At 46.6% G+C, this 27,500-nt stretch overlaps 2 protein-coding genes across 3 annotated transcripts in view; both read right to left on the bottom strand.

Moving 5' to 3' along the window:
- LOC121846428 (unconventional myosin-Va-like) overlaps window positions 1-21,622 on the bottom strand; it is a 21,673-nt gene extending 51 nt beyond the window's left edge. Inside the window, exons 1-5 of one of the 2 annotated variants that reach the window (XM_042321291.1) lie at window positions 21,348-21,622; window positions 1,633-1,743; window positions 874-1,045; window positions 637-781; window positions 1-211 (exon numbers count right to left, since the gene is read on the bottom strand). The exon at window positions 1-211 is cut by the window's left edge and continues 38 nt beyond it. In XM_042321291.1, coding sequence (XP_042177225.1) covers window positions 49-211; window positions 637-781; window positions 874-1,045; window positions 1,633-1,743; window positions 21,348-21,404 — 648 coding nt within the window. In that variant the 5' untranslated portion in view covers window positions 21,405-21,622 and the 3' untranslated portion in view covers window positions 1-48. Of the gene's footprint in view, window positions 212-636; window positions 782-873; window positions 1,046-1,632; window positions 1,744-9,481; window positions 9,653-21,347 lie in introns of those variants that run through there. The other variant, XM_042321292.1, reaches the window with a different exon arrangement.
- Window positions 21,623-23,651: 2,029 nt separating this feature from the next.
- Window positions 23,652-27,500, bottom strand: part of LOC112237322 (cAMP-regulated phosphoprotein 19) — a 4,428-nt gene continuing 579 nt past the window's right edge. Inside the window, exons 2-3 of the mRNA XM_024405910.2 lie at window positions 25,095-25,217; window positions 23,652-24,946 (exon numbers count right to left, since the gene is read on the bottom strand). Coding sequence (XP_024261678.1) covers window positions 24,767-24,946; window positions 25,095-25,217 — 303 coding nt within the window. The 3' untranslated portion in view covers window positions 23,652-24,766. The remainder of the gene's footprint in view (window positions 24,947-25,094; window positions 25,218-27,500) is intronic.

The raw sequence follows: 27,500 nt of genomic DNA, 5'->3' as shown, positions 1-27,500 counted from the left end.
GACTGGAGCGAGGAGAGGGAGAAGAGAGGCGAGGGGAAGGGAGAGGAGTCATACCTCCATGATGGGGTTGGATGCGAGGACCTTCTCCTCTACGTTGGCCTCTGTGGCTGCTCCACTGACCGTAGCAAAGTAGCGCATGGCGTATTTAGCTGAGACAGTCTTCCCTGCTCCAGACTCACCGCTTACGATTATAGACTGGTTCCTCTCATCTCTAATACAGGAGAGAAGGAAAGACAGACAGTGAGGGAAGCAAGAGTCTGCCATGTGGCAGCTTATAGACTCAGTCAAGCCAATACAACAATACACACATAACAAAAATCATAGAAGATAAAAACAGAAAGTCATTACTTAGTTCCATTATGGTTCTGAAAACGGTGTGAGGTCACTGTAGCAGACAACATGCTGTACAGTATAGATGAGGGATAGTCCATCAGTATAGTCCTGAGATCCTCAAAAGGTTCTACAGCTGCAACATTGAGAGCATCGTGACTGGTTGCATCAATGCCTGGTACGACAATTGCTCGGCCTCCGACCGCAAGGCACTACTGAGGGAAGTGCATATGGCCCAGTACATCACTGGAGCTAAGCTGCCTGCCATCCAGAACACTCGCACGCACGCACACCACACACACCCACCTGGCCATCTGTTTGTAAGCCTCCTCAGCCACAGCGAAGATGTGAGGGTCCATGTCTCCCATGTTCTGGCCACTGTACGCATTGATGATGTCACTACCGTAGATGGGAAGGTTCTCATAGGGATTAATGGCCACCAGCACAATACCTACAGGAAGAGAGGAGGAGTTGGTGTGTGTGTGTGTGTGTGTGTGTGTGTGTGTGTGTGTGTGTGACCCTTGTGTGTCTGTGTGGGCATACCACAGTATGTGTAGATGAGTTTGGAGTCGGTGAAGCGGACTTTAAGGTTGTGCAGGACGGCCGGCTCGTGGAGGTAGCTAAGAGCTGTGAGGTCATTCTCCCCCACCAGGATGTCAGGGTTCCGGAGGTGAGGAAGGTTCTTTGTCTTATCATCCAGCTTGTGCTCAATGTCCTGGACAGCACAGATTAAACAGAGATGTTATCACACACAATATATGTGTGTATCACAGGCGGCTGGTGGCAGCTTAATTGGGGAGTACGGGCTCATAGTAATGGCTGGAACAGAATAAATGGAACAGTATCAAACATTGTTTCATTGTGCTTTATACCATTCCACTTAGTCCATTCCAGCCTATATTGTAATTCATCTCCCCCTCACCAGCCTCCTGTGGTGTGTGTGCTGAGTAGGGACCTGGTTTTATGTAACAAAGTGACATAAAAAACAGACAGTTGGTGAACATAAGCCTCACACATGTATCAAAATATGCCACCAAATGGGTCAGGTTTCTGCCCCCATTTCCTTCTGAACGGTTTATTGGACTTGGTTGACATCGACACATAGACATGTTTTTATGATATGTATGGTGATATATTACAGTGTGAAGACAACAGCCCTTTGCAACTACTCCAATAACCAATAATGAGATAGATTCGCTGTGTGTGTGTGTGTGTGTGTGCATCTCATCACAGATGAGAGGATGTTATGCAACCACCCAACCCTACACCACCCTTCTCCTCCTCCTCTCCTCCAGTACTCACCATTCCATCCTCCAGTGTGAGGTGTAGGGTGGAATCTCCATGTTTGTAGTTCTTAGTGAGCTCTGCTGACTTCCACACCTCATCTGCATCAGGGATCCACACCCGAGCAAACTGAGAGAGAGGAGAAAGAAGGAGAGTGAGAAGGGAGAGAAAGGTTCTACATGACATAAAAACATACTACAGAGTGTGTTCTCCAAGTTAGAAAGCTACATAAGGCCTATATCAGTCCAGTACTGTCCCCAGACTCAGTGTCTACTGCAGAGAGAACCTGCTGCTGTGTCAGACTGGTACAGTGCTGACTGAGACTGTTGTATCTCCATGGTTGGTTGGATATCATTTCACCATCTAACATGATCAATACTGCTGGACATTCATAAAGACTCAAACCCAGTCCACATGATTCTGTGACCGATCACAACATGACAGGAATGCCTTCAGATCCCAGCCCTGTGGAACGAGCCTGTCAGCTGATCAAAGACATGTGAAAAACCCAGAAACAAAAACACTGTAAAACTGACTGGGGTTGATCCCGGGTCTTCAGCCTTCCACTAGACTGCGCTGGTCCGCTGAGCTAAAGCCACGGCATTAGCTCAGGAAGCTAAGTCGTCAGGTTGTAGCACGGGCAGCTAAAAGAAGTCTTCAGGCCTCAGGCTCACAAGAGTGCAGTTCACAGAACCACATCTGTAACACACACGGAGGAGAGCCGACTGGTAGATCCCAGCTTTAACAGCTGCCATTAGAAAGGTCAATCAGATGGCCAATCAGTAATCTTTACATCTCACTAAGCAGCTCAATGATGATCAGCGCTACACGAAGCTTATCCTGGTTTATCCTGGCCCATTATTACCACCAGCAGACCTGTATACACAGAACTTTCAGAGGCACACATACAGAAGGCCGGTCTGGGTCTCATTCCATAGTGCAACAATGTTTAGTTAAGAACAAATTCATATTTACAATGGCGGCCTAGTGGGTTAACTGCCTTGTTCAGGGTCAGAATGACAGATTTTTACCTTGTCAGCTTATGGATCCGATCTAGCAACCTTTTGGTTACTGGCCCAATGCTCTAACCACTAGGCTACCTGCTGCCCCATGATACTGCTTGTTTGGGAAAATGGGCCTGCTTGACCTGAATACTACTGTATCCTATACACAACTGGTTCCTGTCTTTGATACTCCAACTAACGCTCTTAGCGACTAACGGTCGGTCGGTCGGTCGGTCGGTCGGTCGGTCGGTCGGTCGGTCGGTCGGGCGGGCGGTCGGTCGGACGGACGGACGGTCGGACGGACGGACGGTCGGTCGGTCGGTCGGGACGGACGGTCGGGTCGGACGGGCGGACGGACGGACGGACGGGACGGACGGGACGGACGGACGGACGGACGGGACGGACGGACGGACGGACGGACGGACGGACGGGACGGACGGACGGACGGACGGACGGCGACAGACGGACGGACGGACGGAGACCGACGGACGGACGGACGGAGACCGACGGACGGACGGACGGACGGAGACCGACGGACGGACGGAGACCGACGGACGGACGGACGGACGGAGACCGACAGACGGACGGACGGACGGAGACGGACGGACGGACGGACGGACGGACCGACGGACGGACGGACGGACGGACGGACGGACGGACGGACGGACGGACGGACGGACGGACGGACGGACGGACGGACGGACAGAGGGACAGAGTGAGGGACGGACGGACGGACGGACGGACGGACGGACGGACGGACGGACGGACGGACGGACGGACGGACGGACGGACGGACGGACGGACGGACGGACGGACGGACGGACGGACGGACGGACGGACGGACGGACGGACGGACGGACAGAGAAACAGATAGAGAAACAGACAGACAGACAGATACAGACAGACAGACAGACAGAGACAGATACGGACAGACAGACAGACAGACAGACAGACAGACAGACAGACAGAGACAGACAGACAGACAGACAGACAGACAGACAGACAGACAGACAGACAGACAGACAGACAGACAGTCAGACAGTCAGACAGACAGACAGACAGACAGACAGTCAGACAGTCAGACAGTCAGACAGTCAGACAGACAGACAGACAGACAGACAATAATCACCATTGTAGTAGGTTGCTTACATATTCAGACCTACGTCATCATGGTTTATCACTATGTAGTGGATAACGTATTCCTGTGATGCTCCACAATGAATTGAAATTAATCTTTCACACCAGTGTTTAACACTGAAAGGTCAGAGCAGTGTGTGTGTGTGCGTGTGTGTGTGTATACAGAGGTCAGCAGAGAAAAGTGCTGACTCGACAGAACACAGTATCAGTCATCCTATAGCAGGTAGCAGGGTTACTGAGGCTATTCTGTCGCTCTCTCATGTTCCTTCCTGGAGGAGAGTGGTTCACAGCCCAGCTCCTAGCAATGGAAAGGAGGAGTGAGGGAGAGAGAGAGAGTGAGAGAATGTGTGAGAGAGATGGAGAGAGTGAGAAAGAGACAGGAGGGTGGAGGTAAAAATAGCCTCACACACACCTCACTGAGTAGCATCACCATACACCGCTGAGCACACTTCCTGATCCTCCTAATCACACACACACTTTCTGCAGCAATGAAGCGTGTAAACCATTTCCTAGTCCACATTGTGAGGAGGAGGAGGAGGGGGAGTCGTATTTATAGACAGATCCCCAGGGTTACAGTAGAGGACAGATGAAGGGTACAACTCTACCCCAAGCACACACAAACACAGACACGGACAGAGAGGAGTCAGAGGGACCCTGTCTGCTACATGGTGCTAGTGGGGGTCAGCTAGACTGGTCAACTATACAGGGGAGGAGGAAAGGGATAAGGAGGAGGATGCAGGAAGAGAAGGAGATATTATCTCCCTTGTGACATCAGCCCTCATGACTCAGAGTGAAGGCGTTTCTCGTCACACACCCTCTGCTTGCCTGGTCATGACCTGGAACAGCTGATCAGAGTGGGAGAGGAAGAGCTACAGGGATGTGTGTAAGAGGGGGAGAGGAAGAGCTACAGGGATGTGTGTAAGAGGAAGAGCTACAGGGATGTGTGTAAGAGGGGGATAGGAAGAGCTAGAGGTGTGTGTAAGAGGGTGAGAGGAAGAGCTACAGGGATGTGTGTAAGAGGGTGAGAGGACAGAGGGGGTCTGCAGCAAGCAGCAGAGTGTGATGTAACCTTGCTTGAGGCTTTAGCTCAGTGGGCTACTGTAGAGCTAACATATGCCTGAGGCAAGCGTTCAATATGAACCTGACAAACTGTTACACACTGCAGGTCTACTCCTGGAGATGTTTAGTACATCAGTGCCTTCCTCAGGGGCCCAGAGCAACCAGTAAGAACACCAGCAACCTTCTGACCCCAGTGGTTAGTTGTATTAGAGTAGTGTATACGTGTTTGGTAGCAGGGAAAGGCAGGAGTGACTCAGGCCAGCCCATTAATCCAGGACTGACTAAGAGACTAAAGATCAACACAGTATTAACTCTGGATTTACCTCTAATCTAATCCTTACACAGAGAACTACACCTCCACACACACACACACACACACACACACACACACATTGGTTATACCAGTCCTTTCACAGCAGTGAATACTGAAAGGCTCTGAGAGATGCTACTGGTACAGTGTACTCGGTGCGAGGAGCTAGTGAGGCAGACCCAGAAGAGAGGAGAGAGAGGATAGGGGGAGGGGGGAAAGAGGACAGGAGGAGGGGGAAGAGAGGACAGGAGGGGGAGAAGAGAGGACAGGAGGGGGGAAGAGAGGACAGGAGGGGGAGAAGAAAAGAGAGGACAGGAGGGGGAGAAGAAAAGAGAGGACAGGAGGGGGAGAAGAAAAGAGAGGACAGGAGGGGGAGAAGAGAGGACAGGAGGGGGAGAAGAGAGGACAAGGAGGGGGAGAAGAGAGGACAGGAGGGGGAGAAGAGAGGACAGGGGGGGGGAGAGAGGACAGAAGGGGGAGAGAGGACAGGAGGGGAGAAAGTAACAGCAGAAGTGTTAATACATTTGTTCACAGCCAACAGGATTATTAGAAGCAGATTAACCCTCTAAGACTGAGCTTTCACTTCATCAGTCAGATCTCTCCCCTCTTTCACCTCCTCTCCTTCTCCCCTCTTGTTCACTCTTCCTCTGTCCTTCATTCCTTTATTTCTCCTGATCTGACAGAGCAGGACAGGCCAGACATCCACCATGTAGCTTTCACAACTCAGCATTACAGATCACTGACTGTGACTGCAGATGGAGGAGAGGAGGAGGATGAGGAGAGTTGAGCTGCAGCCGGCCCTCACCCTGCAGGCCTGGTGTCTTCACTACTGCTGAGGGGGAGGATGAGGAGAGTGGAACTGCAGCCGGCCCTCACCCTGCAGGCCCGGTGTCTTCACTACTGTTGAGGGGGAGGATGAGGAGAGTTGAACTGCAGCCGGCCCTCACCCTGCAGGCCTGGTGTCTTCACTTCTGCTGAGGGGGAGGATGAGGAGAGTTGAACTGCAGCCGGCCCTCACCCTGCAGGCCCGGTGTCTTCACTTCTGTTGAGGGGAGGATGAGGAGAGTTGAACTGCAGCCGGCCCTCACCCTGCAGGCCTGGTGTCTTCACTTCTGTTGAGGGGGAGGATGAGGAGAGTTGAACTGCAGCCGGCCCTCACCCTGCAGGCCCGGTGTCTTCACTTCTGTTGAGGGGGAGGATGAGGAGAGTTGAACTGCAGCCGGCCCTCACCCTGCAGGCCTGGTGTCTTCACTTCTGTTGAGGGGGAGGATGAGGAGAGTTGAACTGCAGCCGGCCCTCACCCTGCAGGCCTGGTGTCTTCACTTCTGTTGAGGGGGAGGATGAGGAGAGTTGAACTGCAGCCGGCCCTCACCCTGCAGGCCTGGTGTCTTCACTTCTGCTGAGGGGGAGGATGAGGAGAGTTGAACTGCAGCCGGCCCTCACCCTGCAGGCCTGGTGTCTTCACTTCTGTTGAGGGGGAGGATGAGGAGAGTTGAACTGCAGCCGGCCCTCACCCTGCAGGCCTGGTGTCTTCACTACTGCTGAGGGGGAGGATGAGGAGAGTTGAACTGCAGCCGGCCCTCACCCTGCAGGCCTGGTGTCTTCACTACTGCTGAGGGGGAGGATGAGGAGAGTTGAACTGCAGCCGGCCCTCACCCTGCAGGCCTGGTGTCTTCACTACTGCTGAGGGGGAGGATGAAACACTGAAGGGCTGTAGAGCAGCAGTAAATACAACCTCCACCCCTTGGCCAGGCCTCTCTCTGCTCAAATGGAGAGCATCAATGGCCCTATGAGCCAACCCAATTATAATTAAACCATAAGGCCCGAGGAGTTGTGGTATATGGCCAATATACCACGGCTCAGGACTGTTCTTAATCATGACGCAACGTAGAGTGCCAGGACACAGCCCTTAGCAAGGGTACAGTGGGGCAAAAACGTATTTAGTCAGCCACCAATTGTGCAAGTTCTCCCACTTAAAAAGATGAGAGAGGCCTGTAATTTTGATCATAGGTACACTTCAACTATGACAGACAAAATGAGAAAAAAATCCAGAAAATCACATTGTAGGATTTTTTATTAATTAATTTGCAAAATATGGTGGGGGAAAGAGAGGACAGGGGGGGGGAAGAGAGGACAGGAGGGGGAGAAGAGAGGACAGAAGGGGGGGGAGAGAGGACAGGGAGGGGGAGAAGAGAGGACAGGGGGGAGAAGAGAGGACAGGAGGGGGGGAGAAGAGAGGACAGAAGGGGGAGAGAGGACAGAAGGGGGGAGAGGACAGGAGGGGAGAAAGTAACAGCAGAAGTGTTAATACATTTGTTCACAGCCAACAGGATTATTAGAAGCAGATTAACCCTCTAAGACTGAGCTTTCACTTCATCAGTCAGATCTCTCCCCCTCTTTCACCTCCTCTCCTTCTCCCCTCTTGTTCACTCTTCCTCTGTCCTTCATTCCTTTATTTCTCCTGATCTGACAGAGCAGGACAGGCCAGACATCCACCATGTAGCTTTCACAACTCAGCAGGTATGGTGCAGGTATGGTGTCCTTTGACAGCTCTTTGGTCTTGGCCATAGTGGAGTTTGGAGTGTGACTGTTTGAGGTTGTGGACAGGTGTCTTTTATACTGATAACAAGTTCAAACAGGTGCCATTAATACAGGTAACGAGTGGAGGAAAGAGGAGCCTCTTAAAGAAGAAGTTACAGGTCTGTGAGAGCCAGAAATCTTGCTTGTTTGTAGGTGACCATAATTTGCAAATAAATTCATTAAAATCCTACAATATTGGCCATATACCACAAACCCCCGAGGTGCCTTACTGTTATTATAAACTGGTTACCAACGTAATTAGAGCAGTAAAAATAAATGGTTTTGTCATACCCATGGTATAGGGTCTGATATACCACAGTTGTAAGCCAATCAGAATTCAGGGCTCGAACCACCCAGTTCATAATGTTCTTCAATGTCTTCATTCTTCAACAGAAACAGTTTCTGCTCCATTAAACTATAATTTATTCTTCCAAAATGGAGCCCTGCCCACTGCGTGTGTGTGTGTGTGTAATTAGTTTAGTCAACACTGTGAGCAGTAGAACTAATCTCGCGGTAACTGCGGCCCTCATCACATGACCCGGATCATCACATGACAGAGCCTCATGTGAGAAACTGCTGCTTTTCTGTTTAACCACAGAGTTTATAAAACATCTTTGGTTTAACGCTCCCCAGTACACACCTCAGCAGAGACACAGGAGGAAGAGGAGGAGAGGATGGGGGGAGGAGAGGGGCAGATGTAGGAATCTTGGGGAAAACCGATGTTGATGAAAATCCCTGATTTCCTGGGAAACACTACCTTGAGCGCTCGTTCACCCTCTTTCCCTCCCCATCTCATTACCCCATCCCTCGCTCTCTCCATCCCACTTTCCTCTCTCCATCCTCCCTTCCTCTCTCCATCCCCCCTTCCTCTCTCCATCCCCCTTCCTCTCTCCATCCCCCTTCCTCTCTCCATCCCCCTTCCTCTCTCCATCCCCCCTTCCTCTCTCCATCCCCCTTCCTCTCTCCATCCCCCCTTCCTCTCTCCATCCCCCCCTTCCTCTCTCCATCCCCCTTCCTCTCTCCATCCCCCCCCCTTCGACAGCACCCAGCCCTTCGACAGCACAGCAGCCCTGACTACGACAGTACAGCAGCCCTGACTACGACAGTACAGCAGCCCTGACTACGACAGTACAGCAGCCCTGACTACGACAGTACAGCAGCCCTGACAGCCCTGACTACGACAGTACAGCAGCCCTGACTACGACAGTACAGCAGCCCTGACAGCCCTGACTACGACAGTACAGCAGCCCTGACTACGACAGTACAGCAGCCCTGACTACGACAGTACAGTAGAGAGTTCCCATTGTATAATAGCATATAATGGGGTATGACAGAAGGAAGGTATGTAGGTATGATAATCTAGATAGTGCTCCTAACTGTCTGAAACAGTCTTGTTGGGCAGCCCTCTGTTGTTCCTGTGTTGGCTGAAGTACCAAGGCCTACTGGAACACTCATGGTGGTAGCATCCCAAATGGCACCCTATTCCTTATAAAGTACACTACTTTTGATCAGAGCCCTTTGGGTGCCATACAGGGTATCATTTAGGATGCAGAGTTCAACAGACAAACAACCCTTCCTGGTACAGGAGAGACAGGGGAGTTAGGACACTAGTTAGGACACCAGATCAGTGCAGACCAGGGTGTGTCTGACCTCCATGTTGTCTCCAACTCACAGAGCTACTGGACAGGCCACGCTCTCACACACAGGCCTGAAACGTTCTACTACAACACAATAGAGAAATAACCAAACCAAGCCAAATGAAAGGAAGTGAACTTACTTTGACAAACATATAATCCAACTCCTGATTCTCGTTCATCTTCACGCCTCAGCAGATCCCAGAGCCTTATCTTAAACTTTGCCCCCCTCCTCTTCACCTCCCGGCCCCACACACACACACACCTTGCAACACACTCCCTGCCACACACCTGGCCAGCAGAGGGAGGTGAATCGATTAGAGTGATGGTTATAGCGTTGCAGACAGATGAAATATTCCCATTGTGTCTGACAGCGATCAGGACTCTGTCTCTCTCCCTCTGCCTTCTACTTTGCTCTGGTCCAACCCTGTCATTGAACAACCCAGATTTCAGTCAAACAGCCCAGCTCCCGCCCTCCCAGCCCAGACTACCACCCCTCAGTCACATGAGAATGGAGGCAGACAAAAACTCGCTCAAACACACATACAAGCTGGGACGAAGAACCAAATATTATCGACACCGACCAAACCAACCACTTATGTGGACATTTGGCTTATATTGTTCATTATGATAAATAACCTATAGGGCCCTACTAGAGAAGTGTGAAGTTTGAAATTAAATACGTTTGGTAATAGTAGTTAAGGGAAATATGTTTTTAAATAACTGTGGTGCACATAATGTTATAAACTTGTCGTTCTGGTGATAATTCAGTCAATTTACTGTGATATGAATTTTGGTCCATATCGCCCAGCTCTACACACACACTCCTTCACTCACACACTGTGTCTGTCTGTCTGTCTGTCTGTCTGTCTGTCTGTCTGTCTGTCTGTCTGTCTGTCTGTCTGTCCGTCTGTATTTGAGAGTGGAGCAGCAGGATGTCATCTAGATCGCACTGTGGACACGACTTCTCCGCTCAATTACCATAACAGAGTTACCGTGGTAATCTAATGCACATGTCCCGTATCAGCGTCAGAGGAAAACACAGACACACAATTATGAAATGGTCCAGCAGTTTGTCTTACTAGCTGACCTGATCAGTAGCATGAGGAAAGTGTGTTTAGCTTTGAGCTGAGAGATGCTGTATTCTTCTCTGAGTTACTAAAAGACTGTGCTCTCCCTAATGCCCTTTAGGCTAGACCTGACTGACTACTGGAGCCTACTACAGCCTGATGACTAGATACACTCTGTTCACCAACCCGTGACAGCAGAGATGTCATTTTAATGCTGTCAAAATGACAAGACATTTTTCTATAGTGAAAAGGAATGAGCTGCCATTCATTCCAACAGAATAACGTCACACTGTAAGCTAGACCTAAACTTAACCCTTTGAGTTGTGGGTTTGGTACTGGCAACAGCAGAATCATAGTTATTGGTACTGGCAACAGCAGAATCATAGTTATTGGTACTGGCAACAGCAGAATTATAGTTATTGGTACTGGCAACAGCAGAATTATAGTTATTGGTACTGGCAACAGCAGAATTATAGTTACTGGCACTGGCAACAGCAGAATCATAGTTATTGGTACTGGCAACAGCAGAATTATAGTTATTGGTACTGGCAACAGCAGAATTATAGTTATTGGTACTGGCAACAGCAGAATTATAGTTATTGGTACTGGCAACAGCAGAATTATAGTTATTGGTACTGGCAACAGCAGAATTATAGTTACTGGCACTGGCAACAGCAGAATCATAGTTATTGGTACTGGCAACAGCAGAATTATAGTTATTGGTACTGGCAACAGCAGAATTATAGTTATTGGTACTGGCAACAGCAGAATTATAGTTACTGGCACTGGCAACAGCAGAATCATAGTTATTGGTACTGGCAACAGCAGAATTATAGTTATTGGTAGTGGCAACAGCAGAATTATAGTTATTGGTAGTGGCAACAGCAGAATTATAGTTATTGGTAGTGGCAACAGCAGAATTATAGTTATTGGTACTGGCAACAGCAGAATTATAGTTATTGGTACTGGCAACAGCAGAATTATAGTTACTGATACTGGCAACAGCAGAATTATAGTTATTGGTACTGGCAACAGCAGAATTATAGTTATTGGTACTGGCAACAGCAGAATCATAGTTATTGGTACTGGCAACAGCAGAATCATAGTATTGGTACTGGCAACAGCAGAATTATAGTTATTGGTACTGGCAACAGCAGAATTATAGTTATTGGTACAGGCAACAGCAGAATTATAGTTACTGGTGCTGACAACAGCAGAATTATAGTTATTGGTACAGGCAACAGCAGAATTATTATTATTATTTGTACTGACAACAGCAGAATTATAGTTATTGGTGCTGGCAACAGCAGAATCATAGTTATTGGTGCTGGCAACAGCAGAATTATAGTTATTGGTGCTGGCAACAGCAGAATTATAGTTATTGGTGCTGGCAACAGCAGAATTATAGTTATTGGTGCTGGCAACAGCAGAATTATAGTTATTGGTGCTGACAACAGCAGAATTATAGTTATTGGTGCTGGCAACAGCAGAATTATAGTTATTGGTGCTGACAACAGCAGAATTATAGTTATTGGTGCTGACAACAGCAGAATTATAGTTATTGGTACTGGCAACAGCAGAATTATAGTTATTGGTGCTGACAACAGCAGAATTATAGTTATTGGTGCTGGCAACAGCAGAATTATAGTTATTGGTGCTGACAACAGCAGAATTATAGTTATTGGTGCTGGCAACAGCAGAATTATAGTTATTGGTGCTGACAACAGCAGAATTATAGTTATTGGTACTGGCAACAGCAGAATTATAGTTATTGGCACTGGCAACAGCAGAATTATAGTTACTGGCACTGGCAACAGCAGAATCATAGTTATTGGTACTGGCAACAGCAGAATTATAGTTATTGGTACTGGCAACAGCAGAATTATAGTTATTGGTAGTGGCAACAGCAGAATTATAGTTATTGGTAGTGGCAACAGCAGAATTATAGTTATTGGTAGTGGCAACAGCAGAATTATAGTTATTGGTACTGGCAACAGCAGAATTATAGTTACTGATACTGGCAACAGCAGAATTATAGTTATTGGTACTGGCAACAGCAGAATTATAGTTATTGGTACTGGCAACAGCAGAATCATAGTTATTGGTACTGGCAACAGCAGAATCATAGTTATTGGTACTGGCAACAGCAGAATTATAGTTATTGGTACTGGCAACAGCAGAATTATAGTTATTGGTACAGGCAACAGCAGAATTATAGTTACTGGTGCTGACAACAGCAGAATTATAGTTATTGGTACAGGCAACAGCAGAATTATTATTATTATTTGTACTGACAACAGCAGAATTATAGTTATTGGTGCTGGCAACAGCAGAATCATAGTTATTGGTGCTGGCAACAGCAGAATTATAGTTATTGGTGCTGGCAACAGCAGAATTATAGTTATTGGTGCTGACAACAGCAGAATTATAGTTATTGGTGCTGGCAACAGCAGAATTATAGTTATTGGTGCTGACAACAGCAGAATTATAGTTATTGGTGCTGGCAACAGCAGAATTATAGTTATTGGTGCTGACAACAGCAGAATTATAGTTATTGGTGCTGACAACAGCAGAATTATAGTTATTGGTACTGGCAACAGCAGAATTATAGTTATTGGTGCTGACAACAGCAGAATTATAGTTATTGGTGCTGGCAACAGCAGAATTATAGTTATTGGTGCTGACAACAGCAGAATTATAGTTATTGGTGCTGGCAACAGCAGAATTATAGTTATTGGTGCTGACAACAGCAGAATTATAGTTATTGGTGCTGACAACAGCAGAATTATAGTTATTGGTGCTGGCAACAGCAGAATTATAGTTATTGGTGCTGACAACAGCAGAATTATAGTTATTGGTGCTGACAACAGCAGAATTATAGTTATTGGTACTGACAACAGCAGAATTATAGTTATTGGTGCTGACAACAGCAGAATTATAGTTATTGGTGCTGACAACAGCAGAATTATAGTTATTGGTGCTGGCAACAGCAGAATTATAGTTATTGGTGCTGGCAACAGCAGAATTATAGTTATTGGTGCTGACAACAGCAGAATTATAGTTATTGGTGCTGGCAACAGCAGAATTATAGTTATTGGTACTGGCAACAGCAGAATTATAGTTATTGGTACTGGCAACAGCAGAATTATAGTTATTGGTGCTGACAACAGCAGAATTATAGTTATTGGTGCTGACAACAGCAGAATTATAGTTATTGGTGCTGACAACAGCAGAATTATAGTTATTGGTGCTGGCAACAGCAGAATTATAGTTATTGGTGCTGGCAACAGCAGAATTATAGTTATTGGTGCTGACAACAGCAGAATTATAGTTATTGGTGCTGGCAACTGCAGAATTATAGTTATTGGTACTGGCAACAGCAGAACTATAGTTATTGGTACTGGCAACAGCAGAACTATAGTTATTGGTACTGGCAACAGCAGAACTATAGTTATTGGTGCTGGCAACAGCAGAACTATAGTTATTGGTACTGGCAACAGCTTGTGGGTTGTGGGTTTGATCCCAACATGTCCCAATTACTGAGCTATGCATTTCTTCATTGTACCTTCACCTGCCTTCTTTCTCCTCTCTCCCTCCTTTCGCTTCCCACTAGAATATTGGGTCCTCTGACTCTCCCACGGCCGGAGCAGACAAGAGACAAACCTAGTTTACAATACCACCCTGTGTGTGCGCACAGTATTTTCCATTCGCGCCAGCAGTCGGCTAATCAGCCGATTACAATCTCATTTTCAGCTGGCTACATTTTGCACTTCATATTAACTAGGCTACTTTTCATTTAAACGTTTCCCTTTGCTATCCTGATGTGCCTGTCAGTCACAAAGCGAATGATGACAAGGAAACACAGTCTGCTGTCTGACCCACGGCCTGCCGGTACAATGTATACGTGCTGTGGTTGGTTGCAGTCAGATTTCTTTACATGTAGGAGGGAGAAAGCATGACGCTAGTGAATTCGCACGTCCCATGTATTGTACATGGTACCGGTACCAGACAGTGACACTAAAGAGAGTGACTCTCGTCAGTCAGTGTAGCATACCGAATCGCATCGGTGAGAGAGCCGTTCATTTGGCTCCCTAACTTGTACAGTGCCTACAGTATTCACACCCCTTGACTTTCCCCACATTTTTTTGTGTTACAGCCTCAATTTAAAATGGATTAAGTTTAGATGTTTTGCACTGGCCTACACACAATGCCCCATAATGTCAAAGTGGAGTATTTTTGGGGGACATTTTTACTAATTAATAAAAAATGAAACAGCTGTCAATAGGTATTCAACCACTTTGTTATGGCTAGCCTATATAAAAGTTCAGGACAAAAAAAAGTGCTAAACTTGTCACATAATAAGTTGCATGGACTCATTCTGTGCAATAAGTGTTTAACATGATTTTTGAATGACTACCTCATATCTGTACCCCGCATATTCAATTATCTGTAAGGTCCCTCAGTTGAGCAGTTAATTTCAAAACACAGATTCAACCAAAGACCAGGGAGGTTTTCCAATGCCTCACAAGAAGGGCACCTATTGGTACAGTTGAAGTCGGGAAGTTTACATACACCTTAGCCAAATACATTTAATCTCAGTTTCACAATTCCTGATATTTAATCCTAGTAAAAATTCCCTGTTTTAGGTCAGTTAGGATCACCACTTTATTTTAAGAACGTGAAATGTCAGAATAGTAGTAGAGAGAATTATTTCTTTCAGCTTTTATTTCTTTCATCACTTTCCCAGTGTGTCAGAAGTTTACATACGTACACTCAATTAGTATTTGGTAGCATTGCCTTTAAATAGTTTATCTTGGGTCAAACGTTTCGGGTAGCCTTCCACAAGCTTCCCACAATAAGTTGGGTGAATTTTGGCCCATTCCTCCTGACAGAGCTGGTGTAACAGAGTCAGGTTTGTAGGCCTCATTGCTCGCACACGCTTTTTCAGTTCTGCCCACAAATTTTCTATACGATTGAGGTCAGGACTTTGTGATGGCCACTCCAATACCTTGACTTTGTTGTCCTGAAGCCATTTTGCCACAACTTTGGAAGTATGCTTGGGGTCATTGTCCATTTGGAAGACCCATTTGCTACCAATCCTTAACTTCCTGACTAATGTCTTGAGATGTCTCCTGTCTCAGCCTCCAGTATTTATGCTGCAGTAGTTTATGTGTCGGGGGGCTAGGGTCAGTTTGTTATATCTGGAGTACTTCTCCTGTCCTATTCGGTGTCCTGTGTGAATCTAAGTGTGCGTTCTCTAATTCTCTCCTTCTCTCTTTCTTTCTCTCTCTCGGAGGACCTGAGCCCTAGGACCACTCCCCAGGACTACCTGACATGATGACTCCTTGCTGTCCCCAGTCCATCTGACCGTGCTGCTGCTCCAGTTTCAACTGTTCTGCCTTATTATTATACGACCATGCTGGTCATTTAGGAACATTTGAACATCTTGCCCATGTTCTGTTATAATCTCCACCCGGCACAGCTAGAAGAGGACTGGCCCCCCCACATAGCCTGGTTCTTCTCTAGGTTTCTTCCTAGGTTTTGGCCTTTCTAAGGAGTTTTTCCTAGCCACCGTGCTTCTACACCTGCATTGCTTGCTGTTTGGGGTTTTAGGCTGGGTTTCTGTACAGCACTTTGAGATATCAGCTGATGTACGAAGGGCTATATAAATAAATTTGATTTGATTTGAGATGTTGCTTCAATATATCCACATAATTTTCCTTCCACATGAAGCCATCTATTTTGTGAAGTGCACCAGTCCCTCCTGCAGCAAAGCAACCCCACAACATGATGCTGCCATCCCCGTGCTTCACGGTTGGGATGGTGTTCTTCGGCTTGCAAGCCGCCCCCTTTTTCCTACAAACATAATGATGGTCATTATGAACAAACAGTTCTATTTTTGTTTCATCAGACCAGAGGACATTTCTGCAAAAAAGTATGATCTTTGTCCCCATGTGCAGTTGCAAACCGTAGTCTGGCTTTTTTATGGCGGTTTTGGAGCAGTGGCTTCTTCCTTGCTGAGCGGCCTTTCAGGTTATGTCGATATAGGACTTGTTTTACTATGGATATAGATACTTTTGTACCCATTTCCTCCAGCATCTTCACAAAGTCCTTTGCTGTTGTTCTGGGATTGAGTTGCACTTATCGCACCAAAGTACGTTCATCTCTAGGAGACAGAACTCGTCTCCTTCCTGAGCAGAATGACGGCTGCATGTTTATACTTGCGTATTATTGTTTGTACAGATTAACGTGGTACCTTCACGTAACCGGTGTGAAATGGCTAGCGGGGTGCACGCTAATAGCGTTTCAAATCGGTGACGTCACCCACTCTGAGACCTTAAAGTAGTTGTTTCCCTTGCTCTGCAAGGGCTGTGGCTTTTGTGGAGCGATGGGTAACGATGCTTCGAGGGTGGCTGTTGTCTGTGTGTGCAGAGGGTCCCTGGTTCGAGCCCAGGTAAGGGCGAGGAGAGGGACGGAAGCTACACTGTGACATTCAGGCGTTTGGAAATTGCTCCCGATGAACCAGACTTGTGGAGGTCTACAATTGCTTTTCTGAGGTCTTGGCTGATTTCATTTGATTTTCCCATGATGTCAAGCAAAGAGGCACTGAGTTTAAATGTAGGCCTTGAAATACATCCACAGGCACACCTCTAATTGACTCAAATTATGTCAATTAGCCTATCAGAAGCTTCTAAAGCCATGACATTTTCTGGAATTTTCCAAGCTGTTTAAAGGAACAGTCAACTTAGTGTATGTAAACTTCTGACCCACTGGAATTGTGATACAGTGAATTGCAAGTGAAATGATATGTCTGTAAACAATTGTTGGAACAATTACTTGTGTCATGCACAAAGTAGGTGTCCTAACCAACTTGCCAAAACTATAGTTTGTTAACAAGAAATTTGTGGAGTGGTTGAAAAACGAGCTTTAATGACTCCAACCTAAGTGTATGTAAACTTCCGACTTCAACTGTAGATGGGTAAAAGTAATAAAAAAAGCAGACATTGAATATCTCTTTGAGCCTGGTGAAGTTATTCATTACACTTTGGATGGTGTATCAATACACCCAGTCACTACAAAGATACAGACGTCCTTCCTAACTCAGTTGCCGGAGAGGGTAACTACACCCACAAATCTACATTTCTCTCTATCACAACAAATGTTTTCAATCTGGGAGGTAAACTCGATAAAGTATTTAATAATTTCGCTGTGCATTTCAGAAGGAATCGTGGTATTGGAATGTACGAGAGGCCATCAGAATAGAGCTCCTTAGGCAAAAAAATAATAATTGAACCCTTGGGGGCAAGCACCCCCGAACCAGGGGCGCCTGGCTGGCTACCTTTTCTATTTGGCTGGCTAATCTATGTACTTGTGGGAAACACTGGTGTGTGTGTGTGTGTGTGTGTGTGTGTGTGTGTGTGTGTGTGTGTGTGTGTGTGTGTGTGTGTGTGTGTGTTGCGTATGCAGCGGAGGACCTTCTGAACTAACCGTTTATTGGTTAGAGACACAAAAAGAAGAGTGTTCCCTAGACCTCTGTACACACAAATAAAAGCACACACACCCTCAGGGAAAACCTCTGATTTGACACACCCTTTGACACTTAGACTAAAAGGCATTAGCAATGCACAGACATTTCAGTTTTTATGGAAAGACTTCATTTGTGCAGCGGTGAATGCATCCTAAGTCTGGACAGTCATGTCTGCAGACAGATGGAAACACACTGCCGTTCTGTCTAACACAATCTTTCTATATGTCTCTAATATATCCACACACTCCTTCTTCTGGTGTGTGGATGGACGTGATAGGAGTAACCCTGAGGACTCGGACACTTCAGGGTATCAGTCATTCACACCACACTGACACACACCACTCTCTGTTCATTCTGAATACAGCAGCTGGCCTTGTGGGGGGGGCAACTCATCTCTCTTTCTCACACACCCAGACTCTCTGCTCTCATCTGAATTATCCTCCTCACATTGTTGGTCAAAAACATTAACATCAACAACAAAGTAGTATTATTTTCTTTGTTGGGTCGGGTCTTGTTATTCTAGGCTGTTGTCATTCATTTCTTTATTCTAATTATACTAAACTCAAATTGCATCCCTCTATTTGGGCTGTTTTGATCAGGCAGTGATACGTCTTTATCTCTCAGCATTCCCCTGGCCTAGCTGTCTTCATCAGGCAGTGATACGTCTTTATCTCTCAGCATTCCCCTGGCCTAGCTGTCTTCATCAGGCAGTGATACATCTTTATCTCTCAGCATTCCCCTGGCCTAGCTGTCTTCATCAGGCAGTGATACGTCTTTATCTCTCAGCATTCCCCTGGCCTAGCTGTCTTCATCAGGCAGTGATACATCTTTATCTCTCAGCATTCCCCTGGCCTAGCTGTCTTGATCGGGCAGTGATACGTTTTCATCTCTCAGCATTCCCCTGGCCTAGCTGTCTTGATCGGGCAGTGATACGTTTTCATCTCTCAGCATTCCCCTGGCCTAGCTGTCTTGCGCTTGGGCCGTGTTATGTTTCACTGTATTGGATCACTCCAATACATTGGTATCACTCCGCGGCGGAGGGATACATCCGAGGTGAGGATTTACAGATTTACTCCCCGTTTATACCTGTGTCACGGCTGGGGTCCGCCCCTATATATAGATCCCATGGTCGCGACACACGTTCTCTTTCATTTTCTCAGCGGATGTCTGTATGGTTTGAGGTACAAACTTTCTAAAGTTTGCTTGGTAAGTGTAATATCTTGCGTGGAAGAAGTATACTCACATTTTTTTTTTGCAGTTGCCGTAAAATAAAATAAAAAACAACACATCAATCAAATCCATTACCTGGTTGCTGTTTTTTTGTCTGCCTGTTTTTCCCACAGGGGTCTTCCCATGTGTTTGCCATACAACTCTCCTTCCGTGGCCTCCAACTGCTCTAAAATGCAAGTAAAACATAATGCATGCTCTTCAACCGATCGCTGCCCGCACCTGCCCGCCTGTCTAGCATCACTACTCTGGACGGTTCTGACTTAGAATATGTGGACAACTACAAATACCTAGGTGTCTGGTTAGACTGTAAACTCTCCTTCCAGACTCACATTAAGCATCTCCAATCCAAAATTAAATCTAGAATCGGCTTCCTATTTCACAACATTCCTATTCCTTCACTCATGCTGCCAAACATAACCTCGTAAAACTGACTATCCTACCGAGCCTGGACTTCTGCGATGTCATTTACAAAATAGCCTCCAACACTCTACTCAGCAAACTGGATGTAGTCTATCACAGTGCCATCCGTTTTGTCACCAAAGCCCCATATACTACCCACCACTGTGACCTGTATGCTCTCGTTTGCTGGTCATCGCTTCATATTCGGCGGCAGGGTAGCCTAGTGGTTAGAGCGTTGGACTAGTAACCGAAAGGTTGCAAGTTCGAATCCCCGAGCTGACAAGGTACAAATCTGTCGTTCTGCCCCTGAACAGGCAGTTAACACACTGTTCCTAGGCCGTCATTGAAAATAAGAATTTGTTCTTAACTGACTTGCCTATTCCTCCTTTGGCCACCTTTCCTTACAGTTCTCTGCTGCCAATGACTGGAACAAATTGCACAAACCAATGAAGCACTAACTTTAAGTATCAGCTGTCAGAGCAGCTTACAGATCATTGCACCTGTACATAGCCCATCTGTAAATAGCCCACCCAACTACCTCATCCCCATATTATTATTATTTTTGCTCCTTTGCACCCCAGTATCTCTACTTGCACATTCATCTGTGCCAGTGTGTAACCACAGTTATGTGAGCTACATGGATCACTCAAATCCTCTACGGTGCTAGAGGCGCCTCAAAAATGATGTGAACGTGTGTAGCGGCCATGGGGACTATATATAAGGGTGGACACCAGCCATGACACAGGTGTACACAGGAGTAAATCTGTAAATCCTCACCTCGGATGTATCCCTACGCCGCGGAGTGATACCAATATATTGGAGTGATCCATATAGTTTACATAACCGTGGTTACATAAGTAACCTTCCTTCAGCTGGATGCAAAGTTTGGAACTTTCAGCTAGAAATATCTGATGTAAAACAAACGTGCATGGCTGTCTTGTAGAATACGGAATAACGTCAGCTCTATTTGTGATATTTCTATCTACGTTTGCATACTGAACATGGTCATGGATGCAAAAAGGGGGACAAAAATCTCAAAACAAATCGCGGTGACGTAGGCGGGGCCCGTGACGTCACCACTGGTATCAGCATCATTCCTCTCTCCTCGGTACCCAAACCGAATCCCAGCCTCGAGATCAAATAAACGGCCTTTATAAAACACAATAACAAACATCACTGTGCGACTGCAGGTTGACAAAATAACATGATTTATGTAGGTCAAAAAACACCATTCTCCATCGTTGCCAGTGCGATGCTAAATGTATACTAAAATAAAAATCGTATTTTTAAAAGTGCATCAACCCCGACCTGACCTTAAGCCGAATAATAAAACATTTAAATTGACGGTCATTCTGAGCGGGGGGCTATGAAGGGCAGAGACAGAGGCCGAATCGCAGAACCCATAGCCTCGGCGCTTTGTCAGCTGAGCTGCCTCTGCTGCACCCATTTTAACCCAGCAGAGAGCTAAATATAGAAGGCGCCTTCACTCAGTCATAGGCTACTGCATGTCAACCTATATGTACAGTGTATTGCTGTAGGACCCTGCTTCAAACACTTTTCATACGTTCCAAAAACCACGCACTGGTTTGATAATCACCTCCTGTGCGTTGTTCGAGGCTTTGTGAATGTTTGGTTGAAAAAACTTCTCTCTCATTCATTCCCGCCATCAACGAATGAATGATTACAAACAAGCTCTTTGCTTTGTTCTCATTAAAGAAAGCGCTGCAGAAACGCTATAAACGCACAAGGCAAAGCAAATACCGATTACGTTGGTTCTATTACCTTTGTGTACAGCTCTGACGCTGCCATACTGGTGGAGCTGTCGTGTCCTTTTTCCATGAATCTCAGCAGCTAGATTTGAACATCAGTAGTTCGCCGCTCCGTTTTTTCCTCGCAGTTAATACAAGTCCCTCCAGGTTTTAGGTTACTCTCTTTTTAGTGTACAACACCTAGCGCCATCATACCTAGAAAACCTCAATATTTTGGCATCTCTCGGAGCATTGTGGGAATTGATGATGGATAAAATGATTCAGTAAAACGCGGTTGTTGCCATGGGCTCGGAAACATGGCTAAACAGCGCTCCGCTGTGGCCAAGAGGCGACATCGCTTTAGTTTAGCTGGTTAGAAGCCTGCTTGTCAGATATTAGTCAGATTCCGTTGCAAAACGTTTAGTCTGTTTACTATATGAGCAAACGGAAGCAAACGGAACGAAACGGGGAGGAACCTACCTGAATTTGTTGAACAGAAACTCATGTTCGATGCCAAACGTTTTCCGTTTGGATTGCAACAGACTAAACGTTTTGCAACAGAATCCGACTAATGAATACAGCCCTGGTTGCCATGTGCCATAGGCCTGATAATTTAGCCCTGCAACAATCCTCTTCCACTAGGGTCTGTCGGTCTTCGGCCAGAGCTTGTGTGTTTTAAGTGGGAGATAAATCCAGATTATTTATATACATTTTGATCAAGATTTATCTTGGTGCTTCAGCTCTGCTGGTGTTATCCCTCATCTAATACTAACTGGCCTCTACATTTTCATACAGAATTCCTTTGTATACAATCCTTCATAGATGATTGCATGATCTGTCAATGCATGGAGTCAGTCATCAAACACCCAACAGCCATTTGTGCAAAACTATTTTATTTACAAAACAAAATGGCACAAAGTGACAGGGGGGGTTGTGGATGGGGGCAGTCATATACACACACCTTAACTATTCAGTCCTTCAGCTTTAGACCCTTGATGACCACACCCCCACTAGTGGATTGGCCTGTGCATAGAGCACTATATAGGGAATAGGGTGTGACTGAGATCTGTAAAGATATGTTGGCCAAAGGGGGTAGGTGTGTATGAGGGAGAGTGTGTGTGTGAGAGAAAGAAGAAGAGTGGGAGTGAGTGTGTATATGTGAGAGAGTTGAGGTGTAGAGGAGTGTATCTGTGTGTGAGAGATGAATGAGTGTGTGTGAGGCCAAAACATTTGGAGCTAAATGAAGATGTCTTTAGCACCCCGGTCACATCATCCAGCCGTTACATCTACATTCACCACTGGAGGCTGCTGAGGGGAGGACGGCTCATAATGGATGGAACAGAGTAATGGGAATGGTATCAAACACATGAAAACCATGTGTTTGATACCATTCCACTCCAGCCATTACCACGAGCACATCCTCCACAATTAAAGGGGCCACCAAAAACCTGTGACACTCACCCCTCCCTCCGGTCTGAAACCAGAGGTTTCAAATAGGGTCAAGAGTTTTTCCTGGTCAGGAGGTTTTATGGGGCCATACATGTTGGTGCTTTTCCATTGGGACTTACTCCCACGAGTGGGTCATCAGTGTTTTAATGTAAAGCTCTAGTGTTATCAGGAGGTTGATGCTAAAGACTTGGGGCAGGCAGAATCAACAACCTCCACATCATTCTTGACAGTAGCTTTGTGAGAAGGTGTTAAAGTTCATAGTTAGCCATGGGCTGGGCTTGGCTCCAAGTCAGAACAGGTCCACTGGAGCCATGGCCCAGTGAGACACGGGTGCCGACCCGGGTAGACGGAAACAGAAAAGTCTGAGTATTTTGGTAAAACACTGGGGTAAATCCTCATTGGAAACTCGCCAATAGTGCACTACTTTTGACTAGAGCCCTATGTGGCAGTGGGTGTAATGTAGTGCACTACACAAAAAGAAGGGTATGATTGGAGATTCCCTATAAAATGCACTACTTCTCACCACCAGAGCCCCTTGGACCCTGTTTAAAAGTGGTGCACTATGTAATGAATAGGTTGCCATTTGTGACAAAAAGGTAGCCTTTAAAACAGAACAGCAGCAGTGAGAGGTTCTGGTCAGTCATTATCAAGGTTATATTCAATCACTCAAGCACATTAGAGCATAATTTAGATGACGACATAACACCAACGTGTTTGGTAAATCATAATATTCTACGTTAAAACATTCTAAAAGGCTGACTTCAGCCTCACTCCTCGCCAACACAACTAGAAATATTTACACAATCAGCTAACAGGACTGGAGACTACATTCAATCCTCTAGACCAGAGACCGTCTACCTGTCCCAAATGGATCACTATGCCCTATGTAATGTAACCGTTTTGGGCCAGATGCTCAAAGGGCAGCCACATAGGGCACTGGTTGATAGTAGTGTACTGCATAGGGAATAGTGTGCCATTTCAGACTCTCTGTGGCTCCAGTCTGGGCCCTCCTCCCTCCTATGTTACAGACTCTCCAGGTGTGCATCCAAAATGGCACCCTATTCCCTAAATACACAAGTGTACAAAACATTATGAACACCTGCTCTTTCCATGATAGACTGATCAGGTGAATGCTATGATTCCTTATTGATGTCACTTGTTAAATCCAATTCAAATCAGTATAGATGAATGATTAGAGACTGGTTAAAGAAGGATTGTGGAGCCTTGAGACAGATTGTGTATGTGTGCCATTCAGAGGGTGACAGATTTAGGTGCCTTTGATCGGGATATGGTAGTAGGTGCCAGTTTGAGTGCGTCAAGAACGGCAACACTGCTGGATTTGTCACGTTCAACAGTTTCCTGTGCGTCTCAATAATGGTTCACCACCCAAAAGATATCCAGCCAACTTGACAACTGTGAGAAGCACTGGAGTCAACATGAGCCAGCATCCCTGTGGAATGCTTTCGACACCTTGTAGAGTCCATGCCCCAACGAATTGAGGCTGTTCTGAGGTCAAAAGGGGGTGCAACTCAATATTAGGAATAGTGTTCCTAATGTTTTGTACACTGTACTTTTGACCAGGGCCCACAGGGCTATATAGGGGATAGGGTGTCATCTGGGACACAGAGTTGTGGTCATCTTTAAAGTCTCCTCCTGTAGTAGAGTCATCCCAGTCCTCCCTCCTACACATCCTCATCCTTGCTTTCAGTGTATTTTTACATGAGAATAGAAAATAAACAAGAACCGAGGGGAGGAAGAGCAGGAAGAAGAGGGAGCCATAACAGAGTGGAAGGTGAGGGGAAGCAGAGAGGACTGGGTGAAGAGGATGAGGGACAGAACCAGGGACAGGCGGTTAGAGGTGTGTGCCAGTTTGCTGGCCACCAGGGAAGGGTCTCTCTGGGGCTGGGGCAGAAGTAGATGGGGGAGAGGTAGTGAGAGAGGAACAAGTGTAGCAGGGTGATTGTTAGGAGTATTGACAGGGTTAGAGACAGGACAGTGTGTGTATCAGCCGGCCAGTTTGCTGGCCACCAGGGAAGGTTTCCTCTGAGGCAGGTCCTGAGGTGTGGGGATATGGTCTCCTGTGATCTCTCCTCCTCCGCTCTTCTCTGACGTAGCTGCAGGAAGCTGCTTGTTCTTCACCTTGGCCTTGGCCATGTTGTAGTCCCCAGAGTCAAAATACTTTTGCTGCAGAGAGAGAATGTTAAACTTAAAACAAGCTGTAACATTTTTTAAATACATAGTCTAATTGATGCTGAGAGAGAGAACACAACTGTGGGCTTGTGGGGATAGGTTAGGAGAGAAGGTAGGGCAGTAGGTAGGGCTGTGGACTCACCCCCTTGGTCAGGCGTTTGCGTAGCAGGTCGGAGCCTCCAGGTTTGTGCCCCAGGTTTGGGTAGCGAGCCTTCAACTTGGCCTCCTCAACCTTCTCTGGACTGGTCACCTTGTCGTCCATCTCCTGAAACACAAACAACAATTGAAAGCGTTTCTGTGGCGCAGCTGGCTAAAGGCATTGTCAAGCGGGCGGTCACGTGTTTGCGAGGCATTGTGCCCAGGGTTTGAGCCGTTGTACGGACAGCGTACCCAAAGCTATGCTAAGCAAACACACTGTGGTCTGTCACATCAGCTCCTGAAAACACCTGCACAACACATATGCCACCCACATGGACAACACATGCGGAGGGAGCAGGGCTGTTACTACTGGTAGGGAAGTCAAGCTTTCAGCCTGCTGCACAGACCCTATGGACACTCTAGTCTAGAGCGCCTGGTTAAATTGTGCTAAAAACTGCAACGCTGCTGGGTTCACACTCAACTGTTTGCCCATGTGAATTAAGAATGGTCCACCACACAAAGGACATCCAGCCAACTTGACAACTGTGGGAAGCATTAGAGTCAACATGGGCCACCATCCCTGTGGAATGCTTTCCACCACCTTTTTCAGGACCCTGTCTTTCAAAGATATTTGGATTTTTATGAATTAACTTCACAGATCTTCATTATAAAGGGTTTAAACACCATTTCCCATGCTTGTTCAATGAACCATAAACAATTAATGAACATGGAGCTGTGGAACGGTCGTTAAGACACTAACAGCTTACAGAAGGTAGGCAATTAAGGTCAGTTATGAAAACTTAGGACACTAAAGAGGCCTTTCTACTGACTCTGAAAAACACCAAAAGAAAGTTGTCCAGGGTCCCTTCTCATCTGCGTGAATGTACCTTAGGCATGCTGCAAGGAGGCATGAGGACTGCAGATGTGGCCAGGGCAATAAATTGCAATGTCCATACTCAGAGACACCTAAGACAGCGCTACAGGGAGACAGGACGGACAGCTGATCGTCCTCGCAGTGGCAGACCACGTGTAACAACACCTGCACAGGATCGGTACAGCCGATCACCACACCTGCGGGACAGGTACAGGATGGCAACAACAACTGCCTGAGTTACACCAGGAATGCACAACCCCTCCATCAGTGCTCAGACTGTCCGCAATACGCGGAGAGATGCTGGACTTGTAGGCCTGTAGTATGGCAGGTCCTCACCGGCAACAACGTCGCCTATGGGCACAAACCCACTGTCGCTGGACCAGACAGGACTGGCAAAAAGTGCTCTTCACTGACGAGTCGCGGTTTCATCTCACCAGGGGCGATGGTCAGATTTGAGTTTATCATCGAAGGACTGAGCATTACACTGAGGCCTGCACTCTGGCGAGGGATCGATGTGGAGGTGGAGGATCCGTCATGGTCTGGAGCGGTGTGTCACAGCATCATCGGACTGAGCTTGTTGTCATTGCAGGCAATCTCAATACTGTGCGCTACTGGGAAGACATCCTCCTCCCTCATGTGGTACCCTTCCTGCAGGCTCATCCTGACATGACCCTCCAGCATGACAATGCCACCAGCCATACTGCTCGTTCTGTGCGTGGTTTCCTTCAAGACATGAATATCAGTGTTCTGCCATGGCCAGCGAAGAGCCCGGATCTCCATCCCATTGAGCAAGTCTGGGACCTGTTGGATCGGAGGGTGAGGGCCATTCCCCCCCAGAAATGTCCAGGAACTTGCTGGTGCCTTGGTGGAAGAGTGGGGTAACGTCTCACAGCAAGAACAGGCAAATCTGGTGCAATCCATGAGGAGGAGATGCACTGCAGTACTTAATGCAGCTACACCAGATACTGACTGTTACTTTTGACCCCCCACTTGGTTCAGGGACACATTATTCCATTTCTGTTAGTCACATGCCTGTGGAACTTGTTCAGTTTATGTATCAGTTGTTGAATCTTGTTATGTTCATACAAATATTTACACATGTTAAGTTTGCTGAAAATAAACTCAGTTGACAGTGAGAGGACATTTCTTTTTTTGCTGAGTTTAGCTAGCTAGCTACCTAGCTAAGGACAAAACAAACACTGGCCTTCAGTACAGCGAGGGGCGAGTCACTGTTGTCAGACAGCCAGGCAGCCTTCTTTAGAGTAGACACCAGTAGTCAAGCCACTGAAAGCAACATAACTTCGCTAACGTTAGATGGCTTTGATGGTGGTAGGCAGTAAGTTATCACTTGTTGGTTAATGTGGTCAAAGCTAGCTGGCTAATGTGCCAATGATGTTTGTTAGCAAGCTGCTAAAATAGACACAAACCGACATATTTAACGTTAACTCGTTAGGTCAATATCCAACAAGCAAGTCAATTAACTAACGTTGGTTATTACTTCAGGAAAAACAATAATTTGGGTACTTGTTCTGCTTG

This window comes from Oncorhynchus tshawytscha, linkage group LG04, assembly GCF_018296145.1.
Source record: "Oncorhynchus tshawytscha isolate Ot180627B linkage group LG04, Otsh_v2.0, whole genome shotgun sequence".
NCBI lineage: Eukaryota > Metazoa > Chordata > Actinopteri > Salmoniformes > Salmonidae > Oncorhynchus > Oncorhynchus tshawytscha.
Note: the sequence above shows the minus strand (reverse complement) of the source record. Positions and strands in the feature narration are given on the sequence as shown.